This window comes from Ailuropoda melanoleuca, chromosome 13 (assembly GCF_002007445.2).
Source record: "Ailuropoda melanoleuca isolate Jingjing chromosome 13, ASM200744v2, whole genome shotgun sequence".
Taxonomy (NCBI): domain Eukaryota; kingdom Metazoa; phylum Chordata; class Mammalia; order Carnivora; family Ursidae; genus Ailuropoda; species Ailuropoda melanoleuca.
Genome location: NC_048230.1, coordinates 22,683,615 through 22,709,622, shown reverse-complemented (window position 1 = coordinate 22,709,622; position 26,008 = coordinate 22,683,615). Strand labels below are relative to the sequence as shown.

At 43.7% G+C, this 26,008-nt stretch overlaps 1 protein-coding gene and 1 long non-coding RNA gene across 3 annotated transcripts; both read right to left on the bottom strand.

The window, feature by feature from the left end:
- Positions 1-226: 226 nt before the first annotated feature.
- On the bottom strand, positions 227-3,930 carry LOC117795777. The gene is made up of 2 exons (XR_004619917.1): positions 3,499-3,930; positions 227-637 (listed from the first exon to the last, which is right to left on the bottom strand). It is a non-coding gene; the product is annotated as an uncharacterized LOC117795777 (long non-coding RNA).
- Positions 3,931-5,135: 1,205 nt separating this feature from the next.
- On the bottom strand, positions 5,136-25,192 carry CBX1 (chromobox 1). Of its 2 annotated transcripts, none has more exons than XM_002916817.4 (5): positions 24,967-25,192; positions 10,257-10,433; positions 9,589-9,766; positions 8,909-9,003; positions 5,136-6,653 (listed from the first exon to the last, which is right to left on the bottom strand). In XM_002916817.4, the coding sequence occupies exons 2-5, from the start codon at positions 10,394-10,396 to the stop codon at positions 6,509-6,511; spliced, it is 558 nt and encodes a 185-aa protein (XP_002916863.2). In that variant the 5' UTR covers positions 10,397-10,433; positions 24,967-25,192; the 3' UTR covers positions 5,136-6,508. The 2 variants fall into 2 exon arrangements, with proteins under 2 accessions (XP_002916863.2, XP_019652661.2); XM_019797102.2 differs by lacking the exon at positions 24,967-25,192 and adding an exon at positions 24,099-24,325.
- Between the last annotated feature and the right edge of the window lie 816 nt (positions 25,193-26,008).

Genomic DNA, 26,008 nt, shown 5'->3' with positions numbered 1-26,008 from the left:
TCTGTGTACCACTGTCTGACCTGCCTTAGCCCAGTAGTCCTTTAATGGTGCTACTGGAGTATCCCAAGGGGTGGAACAGAATTCATAACATGTTTGTTTCAGTTTGGTTTTTTTTGTAACCCCATCTAGTTGGAAAGCGTCATCAAACAAGCTCTTTCCTAATTAGGAATTAGCTAAGGTCTGTAAGCCAGATAAAACCAAGATTCCTGAAAAAAGAGACTAAAAATTAAGTTTGAAAAACTTTATTGCCGAAAAAAAATACAAATTATATACAGAAGAGTGGACTGTGACAGGTGAAACTCCGTCATGTTTTTGTATCCCTTCTAGAAATGTATTTTTATCTAAGTACACAATTAGGCTGTAACTTTTATCTTGCTTTGCAATTTCAACCTTACATACTTAAATGTTTTTTAAGAGGGAAAAAAAATCATCTCTCGCCCTGTTAGTGCTGCCCCTGGTCTGAGAAAGTACATTTTTGTCGCCCCTCCCCCCGTCCCCTTATGGAGAGATGTACAGTTGTGTCTAGGATCCCGCTGATGAGCTGGGGCTCTGGGCCAAGTTGGTCAGCACTTGCTGTGGGGTTGACCTCTTTCTGCTGCTGGCAGGTGGAGTGGGTGCTCCAGCTTCAAGGCTTTTTCTGGCAGGAAGAAGATACAGGACTCGAGTAAGGCCTGCTACACCTCAGACAAGTGAGAAGAGGTCCTAGACTCTTCTTGGCAGGGAGATGAGCAGGCCTCAGGCTGAACTGAGGACCGGACTTTGAGGTGACCTGCTTGCGGGGGGGAGGGGGGAAGCCTGGCTTTGTCTTGACTTCAGCAGTTACTATGCTTCATTCAAGCCCATTTCTCCCCACGTCCTAATTCACATTAGCGTTTGGAAGCGGACCCCTGGTTTCAACCTCTGCCCGGCACAGATCTCACCAGTGAGTCTGGGGTATTTCAGTGTCAGTAAAAATAGAAGAAATCCAGAACAGAGGGGAGACGTAGTGAGCTGGAGAATGCTCAGTATCCCCAAGACCTCGCCTCCACGGTGGACTCCCGCCCTGACCAGGAAAAGCTGAGCAGCAGCCAGCCAGCCAGCGAATGGGGAGTACTTTCCACGGAACCGGCCTTCCTCAGGCAGCCCTCGGCCCTTCTACAACCCCCAGCTGTGCCAGACCTTGCTGCTTCTCAGGCTGGTTTGGCAAAAGCTGGAAACACAAGTGCCTTGTAGAAAAAAGAACGTCCCCACCACCTTCACATCTCCTCCCTCCTCCAGCAGGCACTGACCTAGAGCGACAGCTTCAGCTCCACTCGCGAGCTTTACGGCACTACGGGCAAGTCCACCTCGTGACGGATGCTGTCACCCCCCGGCACAGGCAGCACACTGGCGGCTGCCTCTCTGAAGCCATTTTCCCAAGCAAGGGCAGAAACTGTCTAGCAAAACCCACGTGCTTCATTATCATGAGTGGTTAAGCCTTGTTGTCTTATCACTGATTCATCTGGGACATGAAAGGGACTCACAGACCTTGAATCTGTCATTCTGTCAGCCCAGCAAGAACCTCTCTCACCTTTCACTTTTCCCACCGAGGCCAGCCATCCTCCTCACCTCTGGCTCGGGACTCCGTAGTGCAGAAGGAGCGTGTGAGGGAACTCGGTATACACGTGGAACTGAGCACCTGATCTGAGTTCTAGTCCTTGTTCTGTCCAGAACTTTGAAAGTTCATGTCAGCCTGAGTTAAGACACAGAATCCAGTGCGCGGATTGTCTGGAGGTGTCTGGGACCCCACCAAAGAGGTGTGTTCTCAAAATCAGTTGGATAAAAACACCCGTCTTCCTCTCTGAGGACACAGGAGTATCACAAAAGTCTTAAAGCTGGATCTTTCCCAGGCTAACTGCAGAATGGGGATAGGTTGCTCGGTATTTGTTACTTAATTCCAGATGCTATTTCAACCAAGGAAACAAAACCTAGTTTATACTTGGGGGGTGGCTGGGAAAAGACTAAGAAGTTGGTGCTCTGCCTTTTGTTTTAAACACAAATTTAATTAGGCCGATTCAGTCCTCAGCTACGGGCTGAAGCAGTAATTTAAACAATGAGCCAGTGCCCCACAGGCGGGCCCCAAAGTCGCCCAGTCTGACCTGAGGCTATGCAAACAATAAATGGCAGGACTGGTCAAAGTCAACAAAATCCTTGTGAGGTAAACAGTGGCTCTGGTACCATCACAAACCACCAAGCAGACCATCAATGCTACAGTGCAGATCCAGACATGCTGTTGAAAATTTTAACACAAGCTATTTAATACGAGCAACCACCACAGAACCAAATCATCAGTGTAGAGCGTAAACCTAATGTTTCAGCCTTGCCTCACAGTCCTGCTGCCTCACTGGCCTAAGGTTAAAAAAAAAAAAAAAAAAGCCTTAGTAAACAGAATTCTTGCTCTACCTGCCCCCATAGAGCAGGACCAAGTATGTTTTTCATCCCAGTGCAAGATGGTTTTATTTTGGATTTCATCTGCTTTCAATATTCAGCAATTTATGCAGCGGGAAGCTCCGAAGGCCAAGGTCAATTAAAAGTCATCCACAGAAGACAGCTGAGCAACTGTGAACACACTGGTTAGAATAGCAGTAACTTCTAAAGAAAACCTCAATGCTGGACAGTCAAACCAAGGAGACACGCGGCTCCCAGACCGAGGACTGTCTGTGGGATCTTTGAGCTCCGCCATCACCAAGCTTCCTTAGCCACACACCAGAACACCTGGATGCTGCCCGACTGCTTCCTGCTGCTGAAAAGCAAGATGAAGCTGAGACCCCTTCCTTGACCAAAGCTGAATGATGGCCTGGTAGTGGTATTTGCATTTCAGTCCTATGCTAGAGGAGGGGAAACACTGCGCCTGGATTTAGTTCAGTCCTATCAGCTCTAAACAAGGTCTTTTTAGCCGTACAAAAAGACCCAACTTGCAAATCGGGTTAATACTAGTATCAGGGAAACTGATCAGGTTAATTAATGATCTCAAATAGAACCCGGGGCCATACATAGTTCAAGATCTGAAGCTACTGTAGAAAATTTGGACTTCAGAGTTCAAGTTCCACCAAATTATTTTGGAGTAGCAGTTTCCTCTCATTTTCCCTTTCTCCGTGATGGAAATAGTGATTATGACACACAGTCCCACTGTCACAGGCCATAAAGATGTCCTGATCACACATGGCTGAACACCAAATGGCCATGTTAAAATCAAATGGAGCTGGGTTGGAATGAGTTCTAGAATTTAAGATTATATCTGAAAGTAAGTACTTAAAAACTCAACGATTAAAAATGAATATAATCAGTAATCCAAACTTTCAAGTGACACTGAAAAGCAGAAACAATTATTCCGGAGCACCGTCGACTGACAGATTGCCTCTGTGGTCATTTACGGTCCTAACTTGAAACTCAATTGAAGACCAGGCAGGACACCACAGATGGTGATGTGGTCACCGGGTTAGTAAGCTCTTCTTTGGAAATAGCAACTAAGGTCATCACCTGTCTCCTCTTCAACTCCTGGGTGAGGAGTCCACAATGACGCAACTCCACCGACACCATCCCGCACTCTGGTGCTGCCTGAAGAAATGCTCTCCGAATACCTTCTGAAACAGACGGAAGCTTTGTTGTGCCTCTGCGTATCTTTTATTTCCAACATTTCTGCATGCATTTGTGGCTTCAACAAGCACTTGAGAAAATTTGATACCGAAACCCTTAATTTAGACATGTGACAGCTGGCTTTCAAAGGTAACAAAATTGTGAAAATCTATCCTCACTTCAGTTTTCATTGCATGCATTACCAATGTCAGCATCTTCCCGGGGAAGAACGAGAGGGTTTTACGAGGGTTCGGGAATGCCAGAAATAGCAATTAAGTAAGTTCCAAAGGTTTAAGACTAGAGCTGGGGCGCCTGGGTGGCATAGCGGTTAAAGCGTCTGCCTTCGGCTCAGGGCGTGATCCCGGCGTTACGGGATCGAGCCCCACATCGGGCTCCTCCACTGTGAGCCTGCTTCTTCCTCTCCCACTCCCCCTGCTTGTGTTCCCTCTCTCGCTGGCTGTCTCTATCTCTGTCGAATAAAGAAATAAAAAATCTTTAAAAAAAAAAAAAAAAGACTAGAGCGGAATAGCAGTGCATTCTGGACACACACCAAGGGTGAAGGCTAATTCAGCGCATCTGATGAACAGAACCACCACACCCTAACTCATTCAGCTAGCGACTGCCGGCTCTGGGGCTGCCGACAAGGACACACCTAGACCTCTGCGCAAAAAGGCCGGCTCCCCGCCTGCGTGGCATAGCGGTTAAGCGTTTGCTTTCGGCTCAGGGCATGATCCCAGCGTTATGGGATCGAGCCCCACATCGGGCTCCTCTGCTATGAGCCTGCTGCTTCCTCTCCCACTCCCCCTGCTTGTGTTCCCTCTCTCGCTGGCTGTCTCTATCTCTGTCAAATAAATAAAAATCTTTAAAAAAAAAAAAAAAAGAAAAGAATTGCATGCTCTCTACTGACTGAGCCAGCCAGATGCCCAAGGAGGCTTTCTGAAAAAAATATTTATGCATCAGTTTATTTGGAACAAATGCTTCGTACTAGTGAGTAGAGCTGATTTGATCTCAGTGGAAATCCCATTTTCCCTTTTAATAAATAACAAGAGCCTAGTTCCATTCTGGCTCTAGAATTATAGGCAGAAAATGCCATTAAGAAAGTGGATGACATTTTAATTCAGTGATCAAACACGAGGCCAATTCCTGAAAATTTTAGAGTTGACTATTTAGCTAAGGTGACACAAGTCTACAAGATACATGAGTCAAGAACTAAACCTACCTCAAAAACCCATGTTTCCAAACATATCATGGTCTGGAAGGGTAAGCAGGTCAGAGTGCTAATCAACAAACTTGGGGCAATATGAAGACAGCATGACGTGACAAGCTTTACAATCTCTGGAGTAATCATAAATGTTCAACAAATATTTTCTAAATAAATAATGATGAGACTACTCAAAGATTCAGGCCAGGCATTAGATTTTCAAGCCTACAGTGTTCAAGAAATTAAACCATCCAACTGTGGGAGTTGTTTCCTTATGGGCTGAACCTATAAGGTAATGAAACGCAGGGAGGGTTTTTGGTAATACTAATCAAGACAGAAATCAAAGATTATAAATCTATAGTTTTATTAAGACAAAAACTGACAATGTGGTATGAAGTTTACATTTAAACAAAGTTTCCACAGAAACCTAACACATGCCTAAAAAGATTTTACAATGAAGTTCTAGAATGCAGGTCTAGACGATGTCAAGAACTGATGGATCTCATGATTCAAGACAGCATTTTGGGTATTAATTCATTCTTAGGATTAAAAAAATTTGTTTTGTTTTGTGTTTTAAAGTGAACCACTGCCCCAGTATGAAAGTTTAATCTTCTCCTGAGACCAGAGCTTTTGAAAGAATTCCACTCTTGAAGTGATTCAATGAACTTGTGCTGTCAGTGACTGAACCCTGCCACCAATGATTTCAGAGTTCAAAGTTCAAATAACAGGCTCCAAGAGTTTTCCACCCTAAGAGCAGGGGCCCTTATCTTTCTCTACTCTCCCATTTTCTATACTACCCTCTTCCCCTCCCCAAATACCTCAGCCAGTGGCGTGGATGGACAAGCTGATGTTTAAAACTTCATAATTGGAAAAGAAAGGGTCTTCTTATCAATTTCAAGAATTAGCACCTCTAAGACAGAACATCCGCCTGTGTATACACTCCAGTAAGACTTTCCCTCTTCAACCAGTTTCCATCCCCAAAATGGCAGCTTTGGTAACTTATTAACTAGCTTAGTCCTTTGTTGGGAACAGCATTAAGCTCAGGCAGGGAACACCTTGGCTTTTAAGTTTCAGGTATTCACAGCTTTTAAACAGTCTCTCACAGTCCTCATTTAGGTTGCCAATGACATTTTTTTTGAAAAAGTAAAATATCCTGGACATAGAACCGATCACCACAAGTTTGTTCTTTCCATTGTTTCACCATTTCCCCAATCAGGCCCCAAATTTTAACAAAAATGATCCTACTCATCTCCTTTCCTTCCCACCCCCAACCCTCCCACCCCCAAATGATACACCAGTAATAGCCAAAAACTACACACATGCTACGCTGTAAAAATGCAGAGTTAACACTATTGGGAAGCAGGCTGTGGGTTGTGGAGATGCGCTTTGAAGATCTACAGTGTCTTTAGCTCTCCCACACACCCATTCTGCAAGTTCTGTCCTTCACGGAAGGCCCTTTGCCTTTCTCAGCAAAGCACAGAATGGGCTGCCTTGCAACACTTCTCTTCCTTCCCCTCCACTGGGATGGGTGTGCAAACTACACAGCATGGAAAGGCTTTAAAGCACTTGGGCTGCTGTAGGGCACAGAAACGATACTTGCTCTTCAAAGGACATCTTCTCAAGCCACCTCTATGGTGTCAAGACAAGTAGAACTCCTTCCCTCCCCACTTGAAACCCACAGTCAGATGTGACAGGGGCAGGTACTCAGGAGACTTAATTCTTGTCATCTTTTTTGTCATCATCCTCCGAGGGGTAAGAATGCCACGTCAGCCTTTCCTCATAGAAGGATATGACCACCTGTGGGCACTTGACATTGGCTTCCTTGGCAGGGACTAGGTCAGCCTCATCAGAATTTTTCCTGCAGAACAAAGCAGAGAGACCTTGAGACCAGGTGCTGGTGGTCTCCTAACTTGGATGACAAAAGGGATGGGGCTTTAAAAGTATTAATTCCAGAAGAGTAGCCTAGGGAAGGGTGATAACATGGCCCAAGCAGCATTTAGTCAAGTGACATCCTCAGAGATCTTCTGTTGAAAATCCTCTCTGGGTATCTTTGTTAAAACCTAAGTCACTTAACTCAATCCACCACATCTGAACCTCTGGGCAAGGCCAGAAAAAAAAAAAAAAAAGAACACGACTCTCAGATTCCTGGAGGGCAGAAGAGAAGCTTCCACACTCTTCCAAAAGCCATTATCCCAGCTGCCAAGAGCCCATGGAGAGATCTCGGCTTTGTACTAGAATTTAATACCAGGTTGGATAGTAAGATTTAATACCAATAGTAAGATTTAATACCACTGACTCTAGCCAATGCAGGTGGACACGTTCTCATTGACTCATAATTACACTGTTTAACATTACCAAATGCCATGCTCACACAGACATGCCACAACTCCCAGGTGCTTTGAAATGGTGCTTCAACACTGGGAAGTAGAAAATAAGGGACTGTTACATAATTCTCTGTATTTTTCTGGATTTTAAAACGGTCTCAAAATTTGAAAATCACATACATGTGACAAGAGACTTAGAAGTAAGTCCACTGGGAATCTCCCAAATGGGAGCAGTAGCATTAGGGCAGGTGGCAGTTGTATGATGGGGTCTCTGATGAGGCACCACCCAAAACTTCTAGAACTCAGCAACAGATAAACCAAAGCCAGAGAGCCCAGGAACCAGGGTTGACTAAGCGGGTAAGGTATGTTTTTGAACAGTGCACTGAAGAGAACGGGAGGGAACAGTAGTATACTGGTATGGGAGCCTGAAGCAGACAATAAAAACAACACTCTCTGAGGGAAGGAAGTGTTTGCTATTCACAGCGAAGAAGTATTTGCTATTTTGGAAATGGACAAGTATCTCAATTCTCCAGGAAGATCACCTTAAAATGAACTTGGTTTTATCGTCAATATCCAATCCTTTTATCTTAACCTGTAGAGTTACATTCAGGTATAATCTTTACAAACAGCAGTAATTCAACCAAAGGAGTGTAATCTTAAACAATATGGAAACAGCACTGTAACTCAGACTGGTCACATGCACACAGAGAAAATACACTGTAGTTGGACTATAACTCCTGGTATCAATCTTTTCCCCCCAATGCACACCTTAAAAATGAACTTTTCTCCTATAGGCTAGCGATAAATCAGCTAAAAGGTCAGATTCACCGAACATCTAGGGAACACAAAATACAAAAACAGAGTTTCACCTAACTGTGACATAGGCTTTCAGTAGTGCCGAAGTTAGGCCTCTCTGGCCACCTTCTAAACCAGAGGAATTAGTGTAGATAGGAGTTTCAGAGAAGGTTCTAGACTGACAAAAGGACAAAACCCTTAGAATACTGCCTTAATTGGCGAAAGTTTACCATCATTCACTCCTAATTTATATTTCAAGGACACTGATTGAGACCCACTTGGGAGGGAAAAAAAGCACAAGTATTTTTCAACAAGCAAGAAAAAGAAAGCCTTCCTTTTGGACAGAGAATAGGGATATTTTACAGAATTTGAGGTTAATTACAGTTCTTGTAATTCTCAAGACAACTGTTTTCATTAGCCTGTTTCGTGGAGTTTACTACCATTGGTATAATGTCTAATGAAAAAAAATAGCCTTGCTCTCTGCTCAGTTATAGTAAAAGGGACTTGCTGACCCCTACTGGCTGATCCTGGAATTACAGAATCTGCACAAAGTGGAAAGGCTCTAACGCTCAAGGACAAAGGGAAGAGCTACCGAAATTCTTAACTAACCCTGAGAAGTTAACAGAACTTCTGATCCTGGGGCCAGCCCGATCTTAGGAGGCAGTACAAGGGGAGGGTGGTTCAATCACATTTCATTTTTTCCCTCTTCATTTACATAAGTGAAATGTGATCCTTCCCCATACCTTCTCCATCCTGGATTTTCTCCCACCTCCTAAAAAACCGGGCAAAGATCTGAGAATCCTAAGGGCCCCTACCTGTAACTCATGAGTCCAGGCTGGCAGTCAGGCCGAGGGTCACTATCGAAGGACTATGCCATCTTTAAAGATTTCACACTTGGGCGACTGGAATTTCGAAGGTCCAGCTCTTTTCCTCTGGCATGGAACAGATGGGAAGAAGAAAAAAAACCACCACACAGAGCCACTGGCAGACTCACCATTTCATCAGGAACATGAGTTCTCCACTGGAGTCTGTAGCTCCAATAATCCGCTCTGGCTCCAAACCCCGGGCAAAGCCTCGTGGCTTTTCTGACTGTAAAAACCAGATGGATGGAACAACTTTAATTGTATGGGACTGTTACCCACACTGCAGCCACTCCTGCTTCTCTGATTAATATAATCACACTCTTGTCAATATTTCACCAATACCTTGGCTCCAAGTCACAGGCCTTTTTGCATCCTTCTGAGTGATTCTTCCATCAAGGTCTTGAGGTTCCCCATATGTAAAAAGGGACATACATCTCAAGCAAAATAAATTTCCACAACTGTTTCTTCACCCTCAGAAGATAACTTACTTTAAGGTACTGAATAGATGAACATAGCTATCTCACACCTATCATGATTACAACACTGAAAACCATCCATCTACAAGCATGAATTTACTTGCACTTATTATTCTTGCACCTCAGATAAAATAAGCATAGATTATGTGGCTTTACCAGAGTTAACCCCCAAATGCTCTGTAAACATTAGCCTAAGATTCCAGAAGAAATGAGAGATGGCTGCTGAGGTCCCAGAAGCAGCTAAATAAAAGTGCTTAATTTAAAAATTAAAAGGTCTTTCAGCTTCTTTGACAGCAGTAGGAATTCTGGGCTAGTAAAAATTCTTCTCCCCTTACCTCTTCTTTCTTCTTCTTTGGTTTGCTTTCTTCTCCCTTATCTTCAGAATCAGAGTCAGCTTTGCGTTTGCCTCCCTCTGATTTATCTGTCTCATGTGCTGTTTTCTGTGACTGTAGAAACTCGGCAATGAGATCAGGGCAATCCAGGTTCTCTTCTGGCTCCCACGTGTTATCCTCACTGAAACCAGAGGGCACAGTGAGTCATACTTTCCACTCAAAGTTAGCACACTCATACTAAGGAGACGCACAGGATGACGAGAGCTGGTGTCCTTTGAAAAGAGGAGTTAACGATAATAAGTAACCAGATTTTGTCCAAGACCAAGAACTTGGTAACACTGAAATTTCTTGGCGGGGGGTGGGGGNTGGGGGAGGGTGGGGGGGGTGGTGGTGGTGGAATGGGGGACTTTTTAATACAAATTGAAAGCTTAGAAACTTGCCTTCTTCAAAGGAAAATTACTCTTTGCATACTTGAATCAGTCTAAAGCTGCACATACAACTGCTTCTCAGCAATCACTGTCTTGCATTATAGCGCTTTGTACATGTAGGTATTTTTCCTAATTAGACTATCAGCCACGAAGGCCAGGCCTGGGTCACACTACCCATCGAGCACCCTAGGCCTTGCACATTACTGGACTCCTGAGAAACAGTCAGTGATGAATGACACTTACTCTGAAAACCCCTTCCACTTTAGGAGGTACTCCACTTTGCCCTTTACCACTCGACGGTCAAGAACTTTTTCCACCACATACTCCTCTTCCTCCTCTTCTAGCACCTCTTCCACTTTCTTCTTGTTTTGTTTCTTCCCCATAGTGCCCGCCAGCTTTCTGGTCTAAAGGGTGACGCTGCTAAAGTGATAAAATAAAAAGGGCGTTAGGGCATACTTTTCTTGGTAGGTGAATATCTGGATGGTTAGAAATCCAGGGACATCACTAACTTTAATAGCATATGCTACAGTATAAAATAAAGTTTTCTGATATATTCAGCTAGAAAGTTAGTGCATAAACAGCCCCAACCAATCTCATAGCAAAACTCTATTCCTGCATATCCACTTAAAACTTTTACACCTAAGTTTGTTTTTTTTTTTTAGATTTCATTTATTTGCGAGAGAAAGAACAAGCAGGGGGAGTGGCAGGCAGAGGGAGAAGCAGGCTTCCCACTGAGCAAGGAGCCCGATGTGGGACTTGATCCCAAGACCCTGGGATTATGACCTGAGCTGAAGGCAGACACTTAACCAACCAGATGCTTAACCACCCAGGCGTCCCTATTCTAAGTTTAAAAAAGTTCCAAATATCCCTTTTACTACAGAGCATGGTATCTAAAATATTAATTAAATTGGGGGCTCCTGGGTGGCTCAGTTGGTTAAGCGTCCAACCTTGTTTTCAGCTCAGGTCATCATCTTGGGGTTGTGACACTGAGCCCCGTGTCTGTCGGATTCTCCACTCAGCAGGGCATCTCCTTCTCTCACACTCTGCCTCTGCCCTTTCTGCCCTGCTCGTTCTCTCTCTCTCCCTCTAAAATAAATCTTTTAAAAAATAAAGTATTAATTGAAAGCAAGGCTCCTAAAAATAATGTACACACACCAGACTTATATACATATAACCCTCTGATCCATACTTCCGTATCACCGGACTTCAATTTTTACAGTGTGAAGTAGCTTGTCCTATTTACCAAACATCTGGCTTAATTGTCCCCCATTTCTTTGCATCGTTAAAACACCTCTCCTGAGTCTCCAAAGGTTCTTTAAGCAGTCTTTTCTGAACGCCACCAATGATTTACAATTTGAAAGTTTGTTAGTTTCTTATTCTACTTAGTTTATTTCTGAGGGGGAGAAAGGCTCATGAAAATGCCAGAATAGGGGCGCCTGGGTGGCATAGCGGTTAAGCGTCTGCCTTCGGCTCAGGGCGTGATCCCAGCGTTATGGAATCGAGCCCCACATCAGGCTCCTCCGATATGAGCCTGCTTCTTCCTCTCCCACTCCCCCTGCTTGTGTTCCCTCTCTCGCTGGCTGTCTCTCTCTCTGTCAAATAAATAAATAAAATCTTTAAAAAAAAATGCCAGAATGACCACGAAATCCTCTAAACTGGGACACTGCAATAATCTGGAAAATAATAGGAAAAAAAAGACAGTTATCACAGATAATAGAACCTAAGTTTATTCTTTTGTAAAACACATCTCCAGGCTGGGTGACTACTAGTGCTTTTAGTCCTCTATAAATCTATTTTTAGTTCTTCAAATACAACAACTCTGACTGCTGGTAGGCTTAAAGCCATTTGTTTACCAATTTGTGTCAGTAGGTGGCGCCATAAGATATCAATACAACAAAAGTGAGCTACAAAACTGGCCAAAAACTACAAATTGATGGATCACAGTTGCCCACAATGAGATACAAAGAATCAAGAGTATGGAAGATAATCCAAGCCAAGACAGTAGTTATTACCATGTCTGAAATTCAAGGCAATGCTGATTTGGGGTTAAACGGGTTGTTATTAGCATCCTTGGGAAAGGAAGTCTTACTTAGCCTAAGTAGAAATTCTTCTAAATATACTTTAAAACTGGCATGTACAGATAAAATTTTTTTTTAAAAAGTCCATCTATAGATCATATGAAATATAACAAATTTTCATCAAAGTCAGGATCATCATATGAATCCGTTCAATTATCCACAGAAACTTTGGTTTATACCCTGAGATATTCCCATGCCTGCATATATGAGCAATCCTTATTTCTTTTTTTTTTTTTAAAGATTTTATTTATTTATTTGACAGAGATAGAGACAGCCAGCGAGAGAGGGAACAAGCAGGGGGAGTGGGAGAGGAAGAAGCAGGCTCACAGTGGAGGAGCCTGATGTGGGGCTCGATCCCACAACACCAGGATCACGCCCCGAGCTGAAGGCAGACGCCCAACCACTGTGCCACCCAGGCACCCCGAGCAATGCTTACTTCTGAAACATTTGTTTAACTATACTAGAAAATCCAGACACTGCTGGATACTGGATATTCAAGAGAGTAAGACATGGTTCCTGCTTTTCTGATGCTTAATGTCTGAAAAGAAAAAAGCAAACACCAGTTCCACTTCAAGTTATTCTGAACTTTTTTTTTAAAAGATTTTATTTATTTATTTATTTGAGAGAGAGGGAGAGCACAAGCAGGGGGAGTGGCAGGCAGAGGGAGAGGGAGAAGCAGGCTTCCTGGTGACCAAAGAGCCCAGTGTGGGGCTAATTCCAGGATTATAACCTGAGCGGAGGGCAGACGCTTAACTGACTGAGCCACCCAAGCACTCCAGGTATTCTGAACTTTTGCAGAGTGGCACAAAACAATGTTTTCTGAAGTGCTTTTAGTGTGGTCTAAGGCAAAACCCAAGGCCCCTGTCCACAGAGGGATTCAGGACAGTTCTCAGGTGAGAGGCATCTTTTCAACACTCTTCCTCTCCACTTACATACTGAAGAATCTCCTTTGCTTTCCTTCCCTCCCCAACCTCTCTTATCTTTTAGAGAAAATGCCACACAAAGCTTCCCTTCCTTCTTTTACTGGTCAGACTAACCAGTAGAGTGAATGCAATCTGGCTAATTGTTGGCCAGCTTCATTGTGGCTCTGATTCAGAGGCTGTTACGCTTCCTTCTGGAGGGAGATGCTTTCAGGTTTTCAGAATTCTGAGTGCCATATGACAAGTGTTATTTTATGAGGAAAGAAAAATTTAATTTTCCTTTTGGACAAATGCAATTGTGTTTCCTCCCAAGAACAAGTGCTATTTCTTGCTTCCTTCCACTATGAGTAGAAGGAGTAAGCAAGATTCATCCTCAGTCTTTGGTTAACGTGTGGAGAAAAATAAATTGACAATCACCTTTAGATAACAAAGGGTACCACCACTCTCTACATTAATTTGGACTTGGAAATTGGAAGATATCCCTTTCTCAATAGTTGGAAGGAAAACAATGGGTTACAGACAATCCAAAAACAGTAACTGTCCCCTAATAATCCCTCTACCAAGTAATTAAGAAAGTAAAGGAAAGGCATTCTATCATCATGACTTCAAAATTCAGAGCTATTCAAGGCCCTGTGTTAGCTACATTAATAGCTGTATTTGTCTTACACCCAAAAAAGCAGCAGCACTGCATACTGCCCACTGATGCTGCCGCTATGAACCAAGAGGACCAGGGCAGCTTCTGGCTTGCCTCTAGCTGCTGCAGGCTTCCTCTCCCTGTAACATTAGCCTGGTCCCAAGGAGGAAGAGTCAAGGAACAAAGAATATATCCTTTAGGGTAAGTAAAGAAAACCCCCCAAATGGGGAAATCTAAAGTGAGACCTCCTGATTTTCTTTACTCACTTAACTCACTGTCTTAAGAGCAACTCAAAAAAGTGAAGAATGTAGAAAACAGACTCCTGCTTCTCTCTGAGCTTTCTTATCTGGCTCATCCCCGCATCTATCTCAGGTACCAGATTCTTTATATTGGAGATTCTCAGCCAGGCTTTCAAACTTGAGTTTTCCCCCTTATTTATAGGTAGCTCTCTAGGGTCTTGAATAAGCTGTTTGTCAAAATCAGTTAAGTAGATTAAAAATGCAACCCACTCTTTCTATAGAATCTAGCACTGTCAGAAGAGCCAAGAGCCCCCTTAAATATTACAACCTGCCAATTCTCAGTTTCCAAACGGATTAAGATTTTATTTATGATTTTTTAAGATTTTATTTATTTGACAGAGAGACAGCCAGCGAGAGAGGGAACACAAGCAGGGGCAGTGGGAGAGGAAGAAGCAGGCTCCCAGCGGAGCAGGGAGACAAATGTGGGGCTCGATCCCAGGACCCTGGGATCACGCCCTGAGCTGAAGGCAGATGCTTAACGACTGAGCCACCCAGGCGCCCCAAATTTTATTTATTTTTTTGAGAGAGATAGCGAGAGCACAAGTTGGGGAGCAGCAGAGGCAGAGGGAGAAGCAGACTCCCCGTTCATGACCTGAGCCGAAGGCAGACACCTAACCAACTGAGCCACCCAGGTGCCCCCCAAATGGATTATTTCAAGAGAAACCTCCTTTCCCTGAATATGGCAGCCTCCAAGCACTAGCAGGGACATCCAGAAGGAGGACTCTCAATTGGAATTGGTTGGCAATGAAAGCTTGGCAAGGAAATCTCAAAGTAGCTCAAATTAGTGTAGTAGCACAATGGAAAAATGCCTTTCATCAACACAATTTGCCACTCCCCCCCAAGCATCCTGGCAGCCAAATTATGGCATCAAAAGTGCCATAATCATTGAACAAAGGGTCAAAATTTATGACAGAACATCACAAGAGGTGTACGCAAGGGTGAACTGTTCTGGATTAACTCAGAAATCTTAGTCCTTGGACAAATCTCCTTAAGGTTTATCCCAATGTTGTAGACAAAAAACCTAGAGTTAACGTAAGCCACTATAACTTTTATCTAAATATTTACTGAGGGGGGCACCTGGCTGGCTCAGCCGGTACAGCGTGTGACTCTTGATCTTGGGATTGTGAGTTTGAGCCCCACTTTGGGTGTAGAGAGGACTTAAACAAACAAACAAATAAATTTACTGGGTCTGCTGCATTTTAAGCTGCCTAGAAAAATACACTTACATTGAAATTTAGTTTACAAAGTGCTACCTCATTTGATCCTCGAAACCATCCCATGAAACAAGCCATTCAGATGTTATCGACACCTCATAGATAACACAACACTTACACACAATAAATCACCTAAGGTTACATAATGAACAAAGAGCATAGCACCTGAGGAAGGACATCTAGCAAGGCTGAGCTAATAGCCCTGCTGCACACACAGAACTAGGAGCTAGCCACACACTTGTAGTGAGACTTCCCTTCAGCCTGCACAAGGACAGGACAGAATTTCTTTAAATGTATCCTCCCTACACTTTGTCATTAGTAAATAAGGAAGTGACTGATAATAATTTTCTTTCAGAAAAGACCTTGTAAGGCATGGCATTAAAAAATCAATGATTCTAAATTGGTTACTGGAATACAAAGGTATTCACTGTTAATTAAATAGGCAGGCAGTAACAGAGCCTTGGTCGGTAGTGCCCCAGCAAGTCTTTGGAGTCTTAAATTGACACATGCTAGACGGTGCAGAAATTCTGAGGTTAAATACCTACACCAAGTAGGCTAGAGTACTAAGAAAATGCCAATTTTAAGAAACCAAAATTCACCTAGAGTGTCCCAATGAATACAGGGATGATGTAAATCTGAAGCAAGAGTCATGAACTCATAGCTCTTTCAAGAGAAAAAAAAAAGCACTGTCCCTTCTCCCTACACCCCCTCCGCCAGGAGGTTAGAAGCTAGAAAATAGAGAGGTACGACGCTACCTGAAAGCAGAAAGGCGGTACAGTATCAGATGCAAGAGAAGGTATTTTGTTTTTGAGGAGCTGGTACTGATTTCTTGCCAGCTTGAAAGATCAAATTCCAGATGTCAGGACAGGTAACAATCACAGACCTCTGAAACCAAAGCAGCAGGGCTTTGAGCTAATGGCTAAGGTACATTCAGAATGTTGGTCTGGTGAGGTGACCATCTTTCCTAAGAAAGAATTCACAGGAAAGCAGACCTTGAGTAGAGAGCTTTCACCCATAGACGAATCAGAATCACCCACAGAGTTTATAGACACCCAGATCCAATGACACAGAAAGTGGGGTGTGCATTATTTTTAAGAAATACTGTTTTTCTGTTATATAATACATGTATTCATATTCAATTACAAAATATTTAATGTATTAAAAGTTCCTTGGCCCAGGGGCGCCTGGGTGGCACAGTGGTTGAATGTCTGCCTTTGGCTCAGGGCGTGATCCCGGCGTTGTGGGATCGAGCCCCACATCAGGCTCCTCTGCTATGAGCCTGCTTCTTCCTTTCCCACTCCCCCTGCTTATGTTCCCTCTCTCGCTGGCTGTCTCTATCTCTGTCAAATAAATAAATAAAATCTGTAAAAAAAAAAAAAAAAAAAAAAAAAAAGTTCCTTGGCCCAAAACCTATCAAAGCCTGTTCTCACTCTTCTTTTTTTTTTTTTTTTTAAAGATTTTATTTATTTATTCGACAGAGACAGCCAGCGAGAGAGGGAACACAAGCAGGGGGAGTGGGAGAGGAAGAAGCAGGCTCATAGCGGAGGAGCCTGATGTGGGACTCGATCCCATAACGCCGGGATCACGCCCTGAGCCAAAGGCAGACGCTTAACCGCTTTGCCACCCAGGCGCCCCTGTTCTCACTCTTCTATACATAAATACAGATATACACTAAGTGAAAAGAGATTATTACAGTTCTACAATTTGCCTTTTTATAGAACGTAGTATATCTCTGACACTGCTCCATATAGATCTCCATTCATAACAAGCTGCATAGTGTTCCACATTGTAAGCACACATCATACTCTAACCATCACCTAGTGATGAAAATTTGGGTTGTTTCCAATTTTCTATTATTACAATGTTGCATTGACCATGGCATCTGCATCCTTAAAAGCTCCTTAGGTGATCTGTGTGACTCTTGATATCAGGGTCATGAGTTTAAGGCCCCACGCTGGGCATACACTTTACTTAAAAATAAATAAATAATAATATAAAATTAAAAGTTCCTTAGGTGATTTGATGCACATCCTTGGATAAAAGCCATTGCTATAAGAGGACGGGCAGAAACTACATTCCTCAGGTGAAATGACACACATTATTACAGACATAAATCAATTCTTAGAGTCAGCTAAAAGGCAGGTGAACATTTGACTTTCTTCACAGAATTAAGAATAAGATTGGAGCAATAAACTGATGCTCTTGCAAACAAAACCTCCTCTATATCACATTCAGCATTATTCAATCTGGACCTTTCCTGCACTAGCAATGGTCGGAAGAGGACTGCCTGAAAGATCCTCACAGTTCCTCTCACCAGAAGAAAGCTAGTATGAGGACAAAATGGTATCTTTCCTGTCCCTACCGCTCAAAACAACTTTATGCCTATGGGCAGTTTTATATTTACTAAATAATTTCCTAATAAGTAANCTAAAAAAAAAAAAAAAAAAAAAAAAAAAAAAGGCATAACAACCCTCATGGGATTCCTCTGAGGTGAGCTTTTACAACCTTCTGGTATTATCTGTCTATATATTTCTTTTTTTTTCTTTTTTTTTAAGATTTTATTTGTTTATTTGAGAGAGAGAGAGAGACAGCCAGGAAGAGAGGGAACACAAGCAGGGGGAGTGGGAGAGGAAGAAGCAGGCTCCCAGCAGAGGAGCCTGATGTGGGGCTCGATCCCAGAACGCTGGGATCACGCCCTGAGCCGAAGGCAGACGCTTAACGACTGAGCCACCCAGGCGCCCCTCTGAGCCACCCAGGTGCCCCTATATATTTCCAAATATGTCCTATTTCATTAGATTATTTACTGCTTTAAGCTTAAAGATAGCTTTCTGAAACCCAACGCATTTAGAACTCAGTAACAAAACAGCACTTCCATCCTGTGAGTATGGCTGAAATTCATGGCTACGTTTTTAAAACTGGAGAGCAGCTCCAGAACACACTCAAGAAGAACCCAGATCTGGCTGTTATGAAGGAACCAATAATTACGAAACAGAGAAACTAAGATCTCATTTCTAGACGACCAAGACAGAAGAGCTGCCAGAAACTGAAAAATCACACTTCGTATACCTGAAGTGTATGAATTTCTTGTGCTCTTCCTTTTATCTGGCCCACACAACGCTCCTGTAGAGTAACTGGCAAAAGGAATATATCTTCCTATCAAGAAAGATAAGATAGGTGAGAAAGGAAGTAAATTCTGAATACAATGGAAAATTTCAACAAAACTGTTTATTTGTGAAAAGAACTTTAAGATTTCTGAAAATCAGTATAAACACCAAAAACCAGTTTTGATAATCCAAACAGTAAAGCTCTGTACCAAACTTCAGAAATTGTGATTTCAGGCTCAACTTTTACATATTAACTTTTTTAAAAAGCCAATTAAATGAACAATGGTTTAAGAATTCATAGTGCGTTTACTGAGCTCAGGACAAAGTGACGACCATCCTTGACTTCTCTCCACTCATCCTCCACATCTAGCCTCTTACTAAATCCTATTGAGTTTTTTATCTTAAATTTTTCTTTTTCTTTCTTTCTTTCTTTTTCTTTCTTTCTTTCTCTTTCTTTCCTTCCTTCTTCTTTCCTTTCTTTCTCTCTCTCTCTCCCTCCCTTTTTCCCTTCCTTCCTTCCTTTCGTAAATATCTTTCAATTCATACATTTTTCTAGGCCTACTACTTCCATCCTATTGCAAGCTAACATCATCTCTTGCCTGGGTAACTCCTAACCTGATGCGGTCTCAATACTAGCCACTCATTTAAAATGCAGATCTCTTGGGGCGCCTGGGTGGCTGAGTCGTTAAGCTCAGGGCGTGATCCTGGGATCCTGGGATCCAGCCCCCATTGGGCTCCTCCGCTGGGAGCCTGCTTCTTCCTCTCCCACTCCCCCTGCTTGTGTTCCCTCTCTTGCTGGCTGTCTTTCTGTCAAATAAATAAATAAAATCTTAAAAAAAAAATGCAGATCTCTTCATATTATTATCTGTGAGCCATCTGAGCTGAAGACCACTACACCTAACCCATCAATCACAATTACCTTGCCCTTTGACCCATTCTTTCAACTTGACTGCTTCCCTTACCTAAAATGTCACGGTCAGGAGCTTCCCTGAGGCCCAGACTAGGTTTAGGTTATTAATTCTTCCTAGGAACACCCTCCTACAGTATTCATCATTTAACAATTATCTATTGGATACCTATTATGTGTAAGGTGCTAGACAAAGGGGGTGAACAGGAGAGACAAAAATCCCTTTTCTCTTAGAATTTATATTCTAATGTGGACGAGCTGAGCATGAGTGGGAGTATGCGCATGCATGCACGTGCAGGCAGAGCAGCGCACAGATAATAGTTGAAGAAGGTATTAGTGATAAACGCTATAGAGGAAGTACCTTTAGACTAATTAACATTTAAACAGAACCCCAATGACAAGGAGACAACTTCGCCAAAACCAGAAAAACACACCAAATTAAGGGAATAGTTGGTTCAAAGTCCTAAAGGGAGAAGAGCTTGTTTTATCTGAGGAACAGAAATGTGGCCAGGTAGAAACAGCGAGACTAAAGGAGTGGCCAGTAAGGACCAGATGATAATTATTGTGCGTATCACTCCCCACATCACTACTCCTTTTATCTAGCTCCTTTTTCTATTCCTTTTTTCCTTCTGCCTCTTTTGCCTCTAGCTTAGGTTTAAGACCTCGGCCTTAATGACCATAACAGTTTATAACTACAGCTCCTCCAGCATTTAATACTATCTATTTAAAGCCAAATAAAATCAATAAGCATTTACTAAAAGCCTGGGTGGAATATAGGGCGACCAACTCACTCTGGCAAAAGCACTGAGAGTTCCGCGTTGAAGGGACCCTCTCACACCCAGACGAATGGAGCTGTTTGTTCAGGCCAGCAGGATACACAGCCACGCAGGCAGCACAGGATTTTGAGACTCCCTTAATGGTAGTCATAACAACATAATAATAACAACTAAAATTTACGGAATACTCAAAACTTAATGATATAAAGGCATTCAGTCCTCAGGGGAACTCTATTAGACCCATTTCACAAATGAGAAAACTAAGGCTTATGAATTTCCAAAGCCTCCAGAGGCAGGCCTGAAAGATAAAAACATACAATGCAAGTTGAACTTTATTTCAATAAGAGAAATGTTAAGAGTATATAATAATTAGCAAAAGAAACAAGCAAGAATAAGTAGCCACAAAAGCACTACAGGAGCTTGGAAGAATAAATGGCTAGGGTGATTAGGAAAGGTTTTGAAAAGTTGGGATTGAAGCCAGGCTCCAACAGCATATGAAAAGGTGGATTGAGGGGGGCAATTTGGCCCAAGGAACAGTTGTGAACAAAAGCAGTGAGGCACGTCTGAGGTAGATGGTGCGTAAACCAGTCTGGGTGGAGTAGACTGAATAGGAAAGTGGTGGGTAACTGCTCAATAATTTTCTACAAGGTCCCTCCTCCTCAAAACAAAAACCAATTCCTCAGTGCATCATCTAACACCCTTTCGTTCCAACCATTTCCTACTTCTACTCCCTCACAAAACCTACACTCCTGTCAAAACTATAACCTGAACATATCCTGCACATTTCTTCCATGCAAGGCTTTGCTCATTATTAAGAAGTTAAGTGTTCCTGTCTAACACCAACAGTCAAAATCCTAGCCATCCTTCAAGACCAACCTTAAATGCTACTTCTTCCATGAAGCCTCTCCAACCTAGTCAAATATTATTTCTCTTTTCCTTGTGGTTTCTTAACCATTTTGTTTCTATTTTTACTCAGACACTCAATTAAAGGCAAGTCGGAGCCCTGTGTAATGTGTTGAACCTTCCTTGTATGGACAGTAACGATAGATGTCTCAGGCTCCAAAAATTAGGGAACAGAAGTCCAAAGCTGTTAGCGTTTCAGGGAATGATCAGCAAGAGGAATTTCAGCTGCAAGCCCAAAATGGAAAACAAGAAAGAAGTACTCCCCTCCTGAGCATTAGCAACTACATACCAGTCATCGAAAGGCAGGTGAAGGCATGTGTGGTACATACTCCATTTGTAGTCCTCTTGACTCATGTTTCTAAACTGCTGTTAGTCTGTTAGCTATGGCTGTTGGGGAGGCAAATGCTTTCCAGATGGAAAACTTTACTGAGTAGAAAACAAGAATTCGTGCCACATACCCAGTAAGCAGGAGTTTCATTTTTAAAGGAATACCTGCCCCTGAATTCCAGGACCAGGACTAGAATACTGGTGTGTTAATAAAATTAGAATTTTATCTGAGATGTGTCCAGAAACTTGGCTAACCCCTTTCAGTATGCTGATGTGGATGAACTGAGACACGCAGCTTTGGGTTGGGGGGCCACAGGGATGTGCAAACATTAGTAGGACACAGTAATAAATCTGAAGCAAGTCTTTTAGTTTAAGAGGAAATAAAAATGATGAGAGAGCTAGACCAGAACTGGAATTAAAAGCAGAGACCAAAGCATTCACAGATAACAAAAACAAAACCAGAGTATTGACACTAACGTCTCAAATACCACAGTTTGGTTAGGCCCTCAATGTGTTAGCTATTATTAAAGAGAAAGGCACAGTTTCACTGACAAATTAGATAGCTCCTTCTTGGTCAGCAAATCATGAAAGCTAAAGGCAATAAAGATTTTTTTTTTAAAAAGATTTTATTTATTCATTTGACAGAGAGACAGCCAGCGAGAGAGGGAACACAAGCTAGGGGAGTGGGAGAGGAAGAAGCAGGCTCCCAGCGGAGGAGCCTGATGTGGGGCTCGATCCCAGAAAGCTGGGATCATGCCCTGAGCCGAAGGCAGACGCTTAACGACTGCGCCACCCAGGCGCCCCTAAAGGCAATAAAGACTTAATACAAGTTATTCAATTCAAATACTGACATGATCTGAATTTTGTCCATATTTGAATAACTTCTGCAATTAACCTTGGAAAGGCTATTCAGTTTTTCAGTAGACATCACTACCTGAAAACATTATTTATTTAACTTAATGCAAAGAACCCAAAAGATTTTTCAAGATACTTTCAAACAAAATATTCGAACTACAGCTTGCTGTTGAAACCCAGGACCCGGGGCTTCTCCCAGACCTTGCCTAGGTATTTAAAATTGTCACTTGCACAGTCTACATATCAAGGTGAGTGTATTAAAAACAGAGGTTACAGGGTGCCTGGGTGGCTCAGTCGTTAAGCGTCTGCCTTTGGTTCAGGTCATGATCCAAGGGTCGTGGGATGGAGCCCCACATTGGGCTCCCTGCTCCACTGGGAGCCTGCTTCTTCCTCTCCCACTCCCCCTGCTTGTGTTCCCTCTCTCGCTGGCTGTCTCTCTGTCAAATAAATAGGGGCGCCTGGGTGGCACAGCGGTTAAGCATCTGCCTTCGGCTCAGGGCGTGATCCCGGCGTTATGGGATCGAGCCCCACATCAGGCTCCTCTGCTATGAGCCTGCTTCTTCCTCTCCCACTCCCCCTGCTTGTGTTCCCTCTCTCTCGCTGGCTGTCTCTATCTCTGTCAAATAAATAAATAAAAATCTTTTAAAAAAATAAATAAATAAATAAATAAAATCTTAAAAAAACAAAAACAAAAAACAGGCTACAACAAGCATGCCAAAGGCAACAGGTATGGTCTGCCCAATGTCACTGATCAAAGACAGGAAAGCTAATTATTTAAGTGCACATTAACTCATTCTGCTAGCACATGGAATTCTAAGAAAGGACCTCAAAGCTATATCTATTCATTCAACAATCGGAACGACCTATGTGCCAGACATTTAGAGGAACAAGAGGCATAGCCCCATCTTATGTGAGCTCATATACTTGCCATTAGTGTTTTGTTCCAAAAACTCTTCAGAGATAACCTATAAAATGAAAATCTATCAAGTCTAATGCACGATCTGTTATACCACCAGAGGTAGTATATAAAAAAGGTGAGATTCTGATTGAGAAACTACTAGAAAAATGACAAAAATGCATCAATTCTTTTTAAATTTAAGGTATGAACTCAAAAAGAAACATTTTCCTAGTCTCTAAAATGGGCACAAGATAAGATGGTTGCTTTTTATTTTTTTAAGTTTATTTATTTGTAAGTAATCTTGTAGGGCTTGAACTCAGGACCCAGAGATCAAGAATCACATGCTCTTCTGACTGAGCCAGCCAGGAGCCCCTATTGAATGGCTGCTTCTTTTCAGATGTTTGGTTAGAAAATTATCAGTGTCCTGCAGTTAAAAAAGTGGAAGGCTAGGGTATCCTTACTTGGTCCCTTTCAACCAAGAAGCTAGAAGCACCAGGCTACACACTATTTACATCTTTAATGAAAAAACAATTTAGGCTACAGCAGCCAATGAAGAAAAATGGCACCAAAGGGAAAATTGGAAATGAACAAGGCTCCTGAACCTTTCCCTAAAGCTTTATTAAGGTGTTTCCCAACAAGTTTCCCACTCAATCATACTACTTACAACATAAATGTCTGCACGCACCTAGGGAGGAACACAGGCACTAATTTCCCCATTGTATTCATGCTTCCATTCCAAAACCTTGGACTTTTTCAGAGCTATTCCAAACTGCTGACAGGATTCTTAATACAACTGAGGAGGGTATCTTACTTACCCCTGGCCTGAGTTTCCGGTATAACTGATCTTTTTGTTAACTCCACCTCAATCGAGTTAAACCAATACAAGTCTGCATATAAGGCCATCCATGAAAAACCATCATCTGAAGCTTGGAATAAGTATTGCTCATTTTGTATTCAGATTTTCCAACAACAAAGAAAAGGCTGGCTAAAAAAATCACAAGGGCCTAAGAAATCTCACGAACTCACTAACATTTCCTCTTTGTCTCCCCATTTCCCACATCATCTCACAATCTCGCTCACTAACTTAATTCCTTAAGTATGAACTCATCTACACGCTTCTACCATTTCACTGTCCTTTGTGACCAGTGACGATCCCAGATAAAAACTTACGGAACTGAATCAAAGAGAGCGCGGCACTTGGACTTTTCAACTCCGTGAAGGAATCAGAGGGAAGAGAGTAGAAAATCCGGGAGAGGGAAGAAATCTTGTTTTTGTCCTTTCTTCACACGTTTTTCTTACAGCCTCCCCACGGTGAGGACCCATCAGGAAGCAAAGACGGCCAGTTTTTCCCTTTCACTCCTTACAGAAACTCTCGACGCCTCCGCCCTACTTACCCTAATAGCTCCTCCCCCTCGAGACCAAGCTTGGCACGTAACTGCCCCTCCCTCTCCTAGCCCCCTCTCCAGTTTAACCAACAGGTCTCCTTCCCGAGTCGCACACCTTGGGATGCCCGGCCCCCTCGACAATTTCCTCGAAGTTACTTCTCCTTAGTCCCGCGAGCGAAATCCCCCCCGCAGCCCCGGCCGGACCAACATTCTCAGGCTGCGTTCGAAACCGAGGGTCTCGCAGCCGTCAGCCCTCCCCACGCATGTCCAAGCCTCAGGACTGCCCGGCCTGGCCCCTTCCCCATTTACTCAAGTGTTTCCTCCCCAGCCCAATCCGGCAGCCGCCCACCCAACCCACGTAGCATTGTCTTGTGTACCCAGGCCCCGCGGAGCGACCCGCCAGTGCTCGGCCCACCCCGAATCGCCTCTGTCTTGCGCTCAGAGTACGCCGCCCGCCCCGCCCTCTCCATCCTTCTCGCGCCCGGCGCCCGACCCCCTGCACCCGGCCGAGAGCTCCGCGCGGGAAAGGCGTGGAACCGGGGGCATTCCCAGCTCCCCAGCCTCCGCCGCAAGCGCGCGCGGCCCCTCACCCAGGGCTCCCGACGCCGCCGCGCGCCTCCCCCCCACTTCCCCGCCTCTAGCGGGCTCTTCACCTCAGAGCAGCGCCCAAGAGCCCGAGAGGAATCGGTGCCGCGCTAATGGCGCGTCGCGTCTGGCCGGCCGGGGGAGTGGCGCCCAGAAAAGCAACAAGCCGGTGGCCGCAGTCGACCCCCTCACTGAAGCGGCGTACCGCAGGCCCCGGCCAACGGCCCTCCCCTCAGCCGAACAAAAGAGCCTCGCACTCGGCGCTGCCCGCCGCCCGCACCGCGCAGGCGCGACGACCCTCCGCACAGCAGTATGGGACTCGGAGTCCGTCCCAGACTACAAGACCCGAAGTGCTGCGCGCGTCCTACGCCGCCACGCGGAGTTTGCGAGGGTTTCGGGGGAGGTTTAGTTTTTTATACAAGCGCGGGAGCGAGTTTTAGTTTAGAACGTTGCCGTCTAGAGAATCAGAACCTGTGCTTTTACAAGCGAGCCCCATAATGCTTGGTCCGAAAAATCAACCACTTCTGGACATTCACATCCTCGAAAATTTTAAATCTAAATAGGTTTCTCACCAGAGCTTTATCGAATCTCCAATAATCTCCGTAATCTTCAGTTTTTGCCTCAAATTTCTGTAAAAATCCTACTTCCCCTTCGAGTCTTGCCTGACGCTTTAGACTAGATTAGGTCCCCCTTGGTAGTTGTCATCATGGCATCCCGAACTTCCCTTTTTCACTAGCTGTGCCAAGGGAGAACTCTAGCGCAGAACCCCCTTATCTCATGAGCGCTCCTCACCCAGTCACCTCTCAAAACTTAGAAATAGGTTAAAACCACGCTTGTTATTCTTTGAGACAAACGGTTTAGTTCTGATTTCAACTATATCGCTGTCCCCAAATCTGTTCATATTGGAAATTCAGTCTCTCATGTCATTCACCCCATTTTATTGTCATTAGTTAATATCTACGTGCTGTTGGGGCGCCTGGGTGGCTCAGTTTAGTTAAGTGTCTGCCTTCGGCTCAGGTCATGATCCCAGCGTCCTGGGATCGAGCCCCACATCGGGCTCCCTGCTCATCAGAGAATCTGCTTCTCCCTCTCCTTCTGTGAGCTCTCTCT

Coding starts and splice junctions, on each gene's coding strand:
- CBX1 (XM_002916817.4), bottom strand. CDS start 10,396: ATGGGGAAGAAACAAAACAAGAAGAAAGTGGAAGAGGTGCTAGAAGAG. Junction 9,767..10,256: donor AAGTGGAAGGGGTTTTCAGA/GTAAGTGTCATT, acceptor CTCTGGTTTCAG/TGAGGATAACACGTGGGAGC. Junction 6,654..8,908: donor CTCATGTTCCTGATGAAATG/GTGAGTCTGCCA, acceptor TTTGTTCTGCAG/GAAAAATTCTGATGAGGCTG.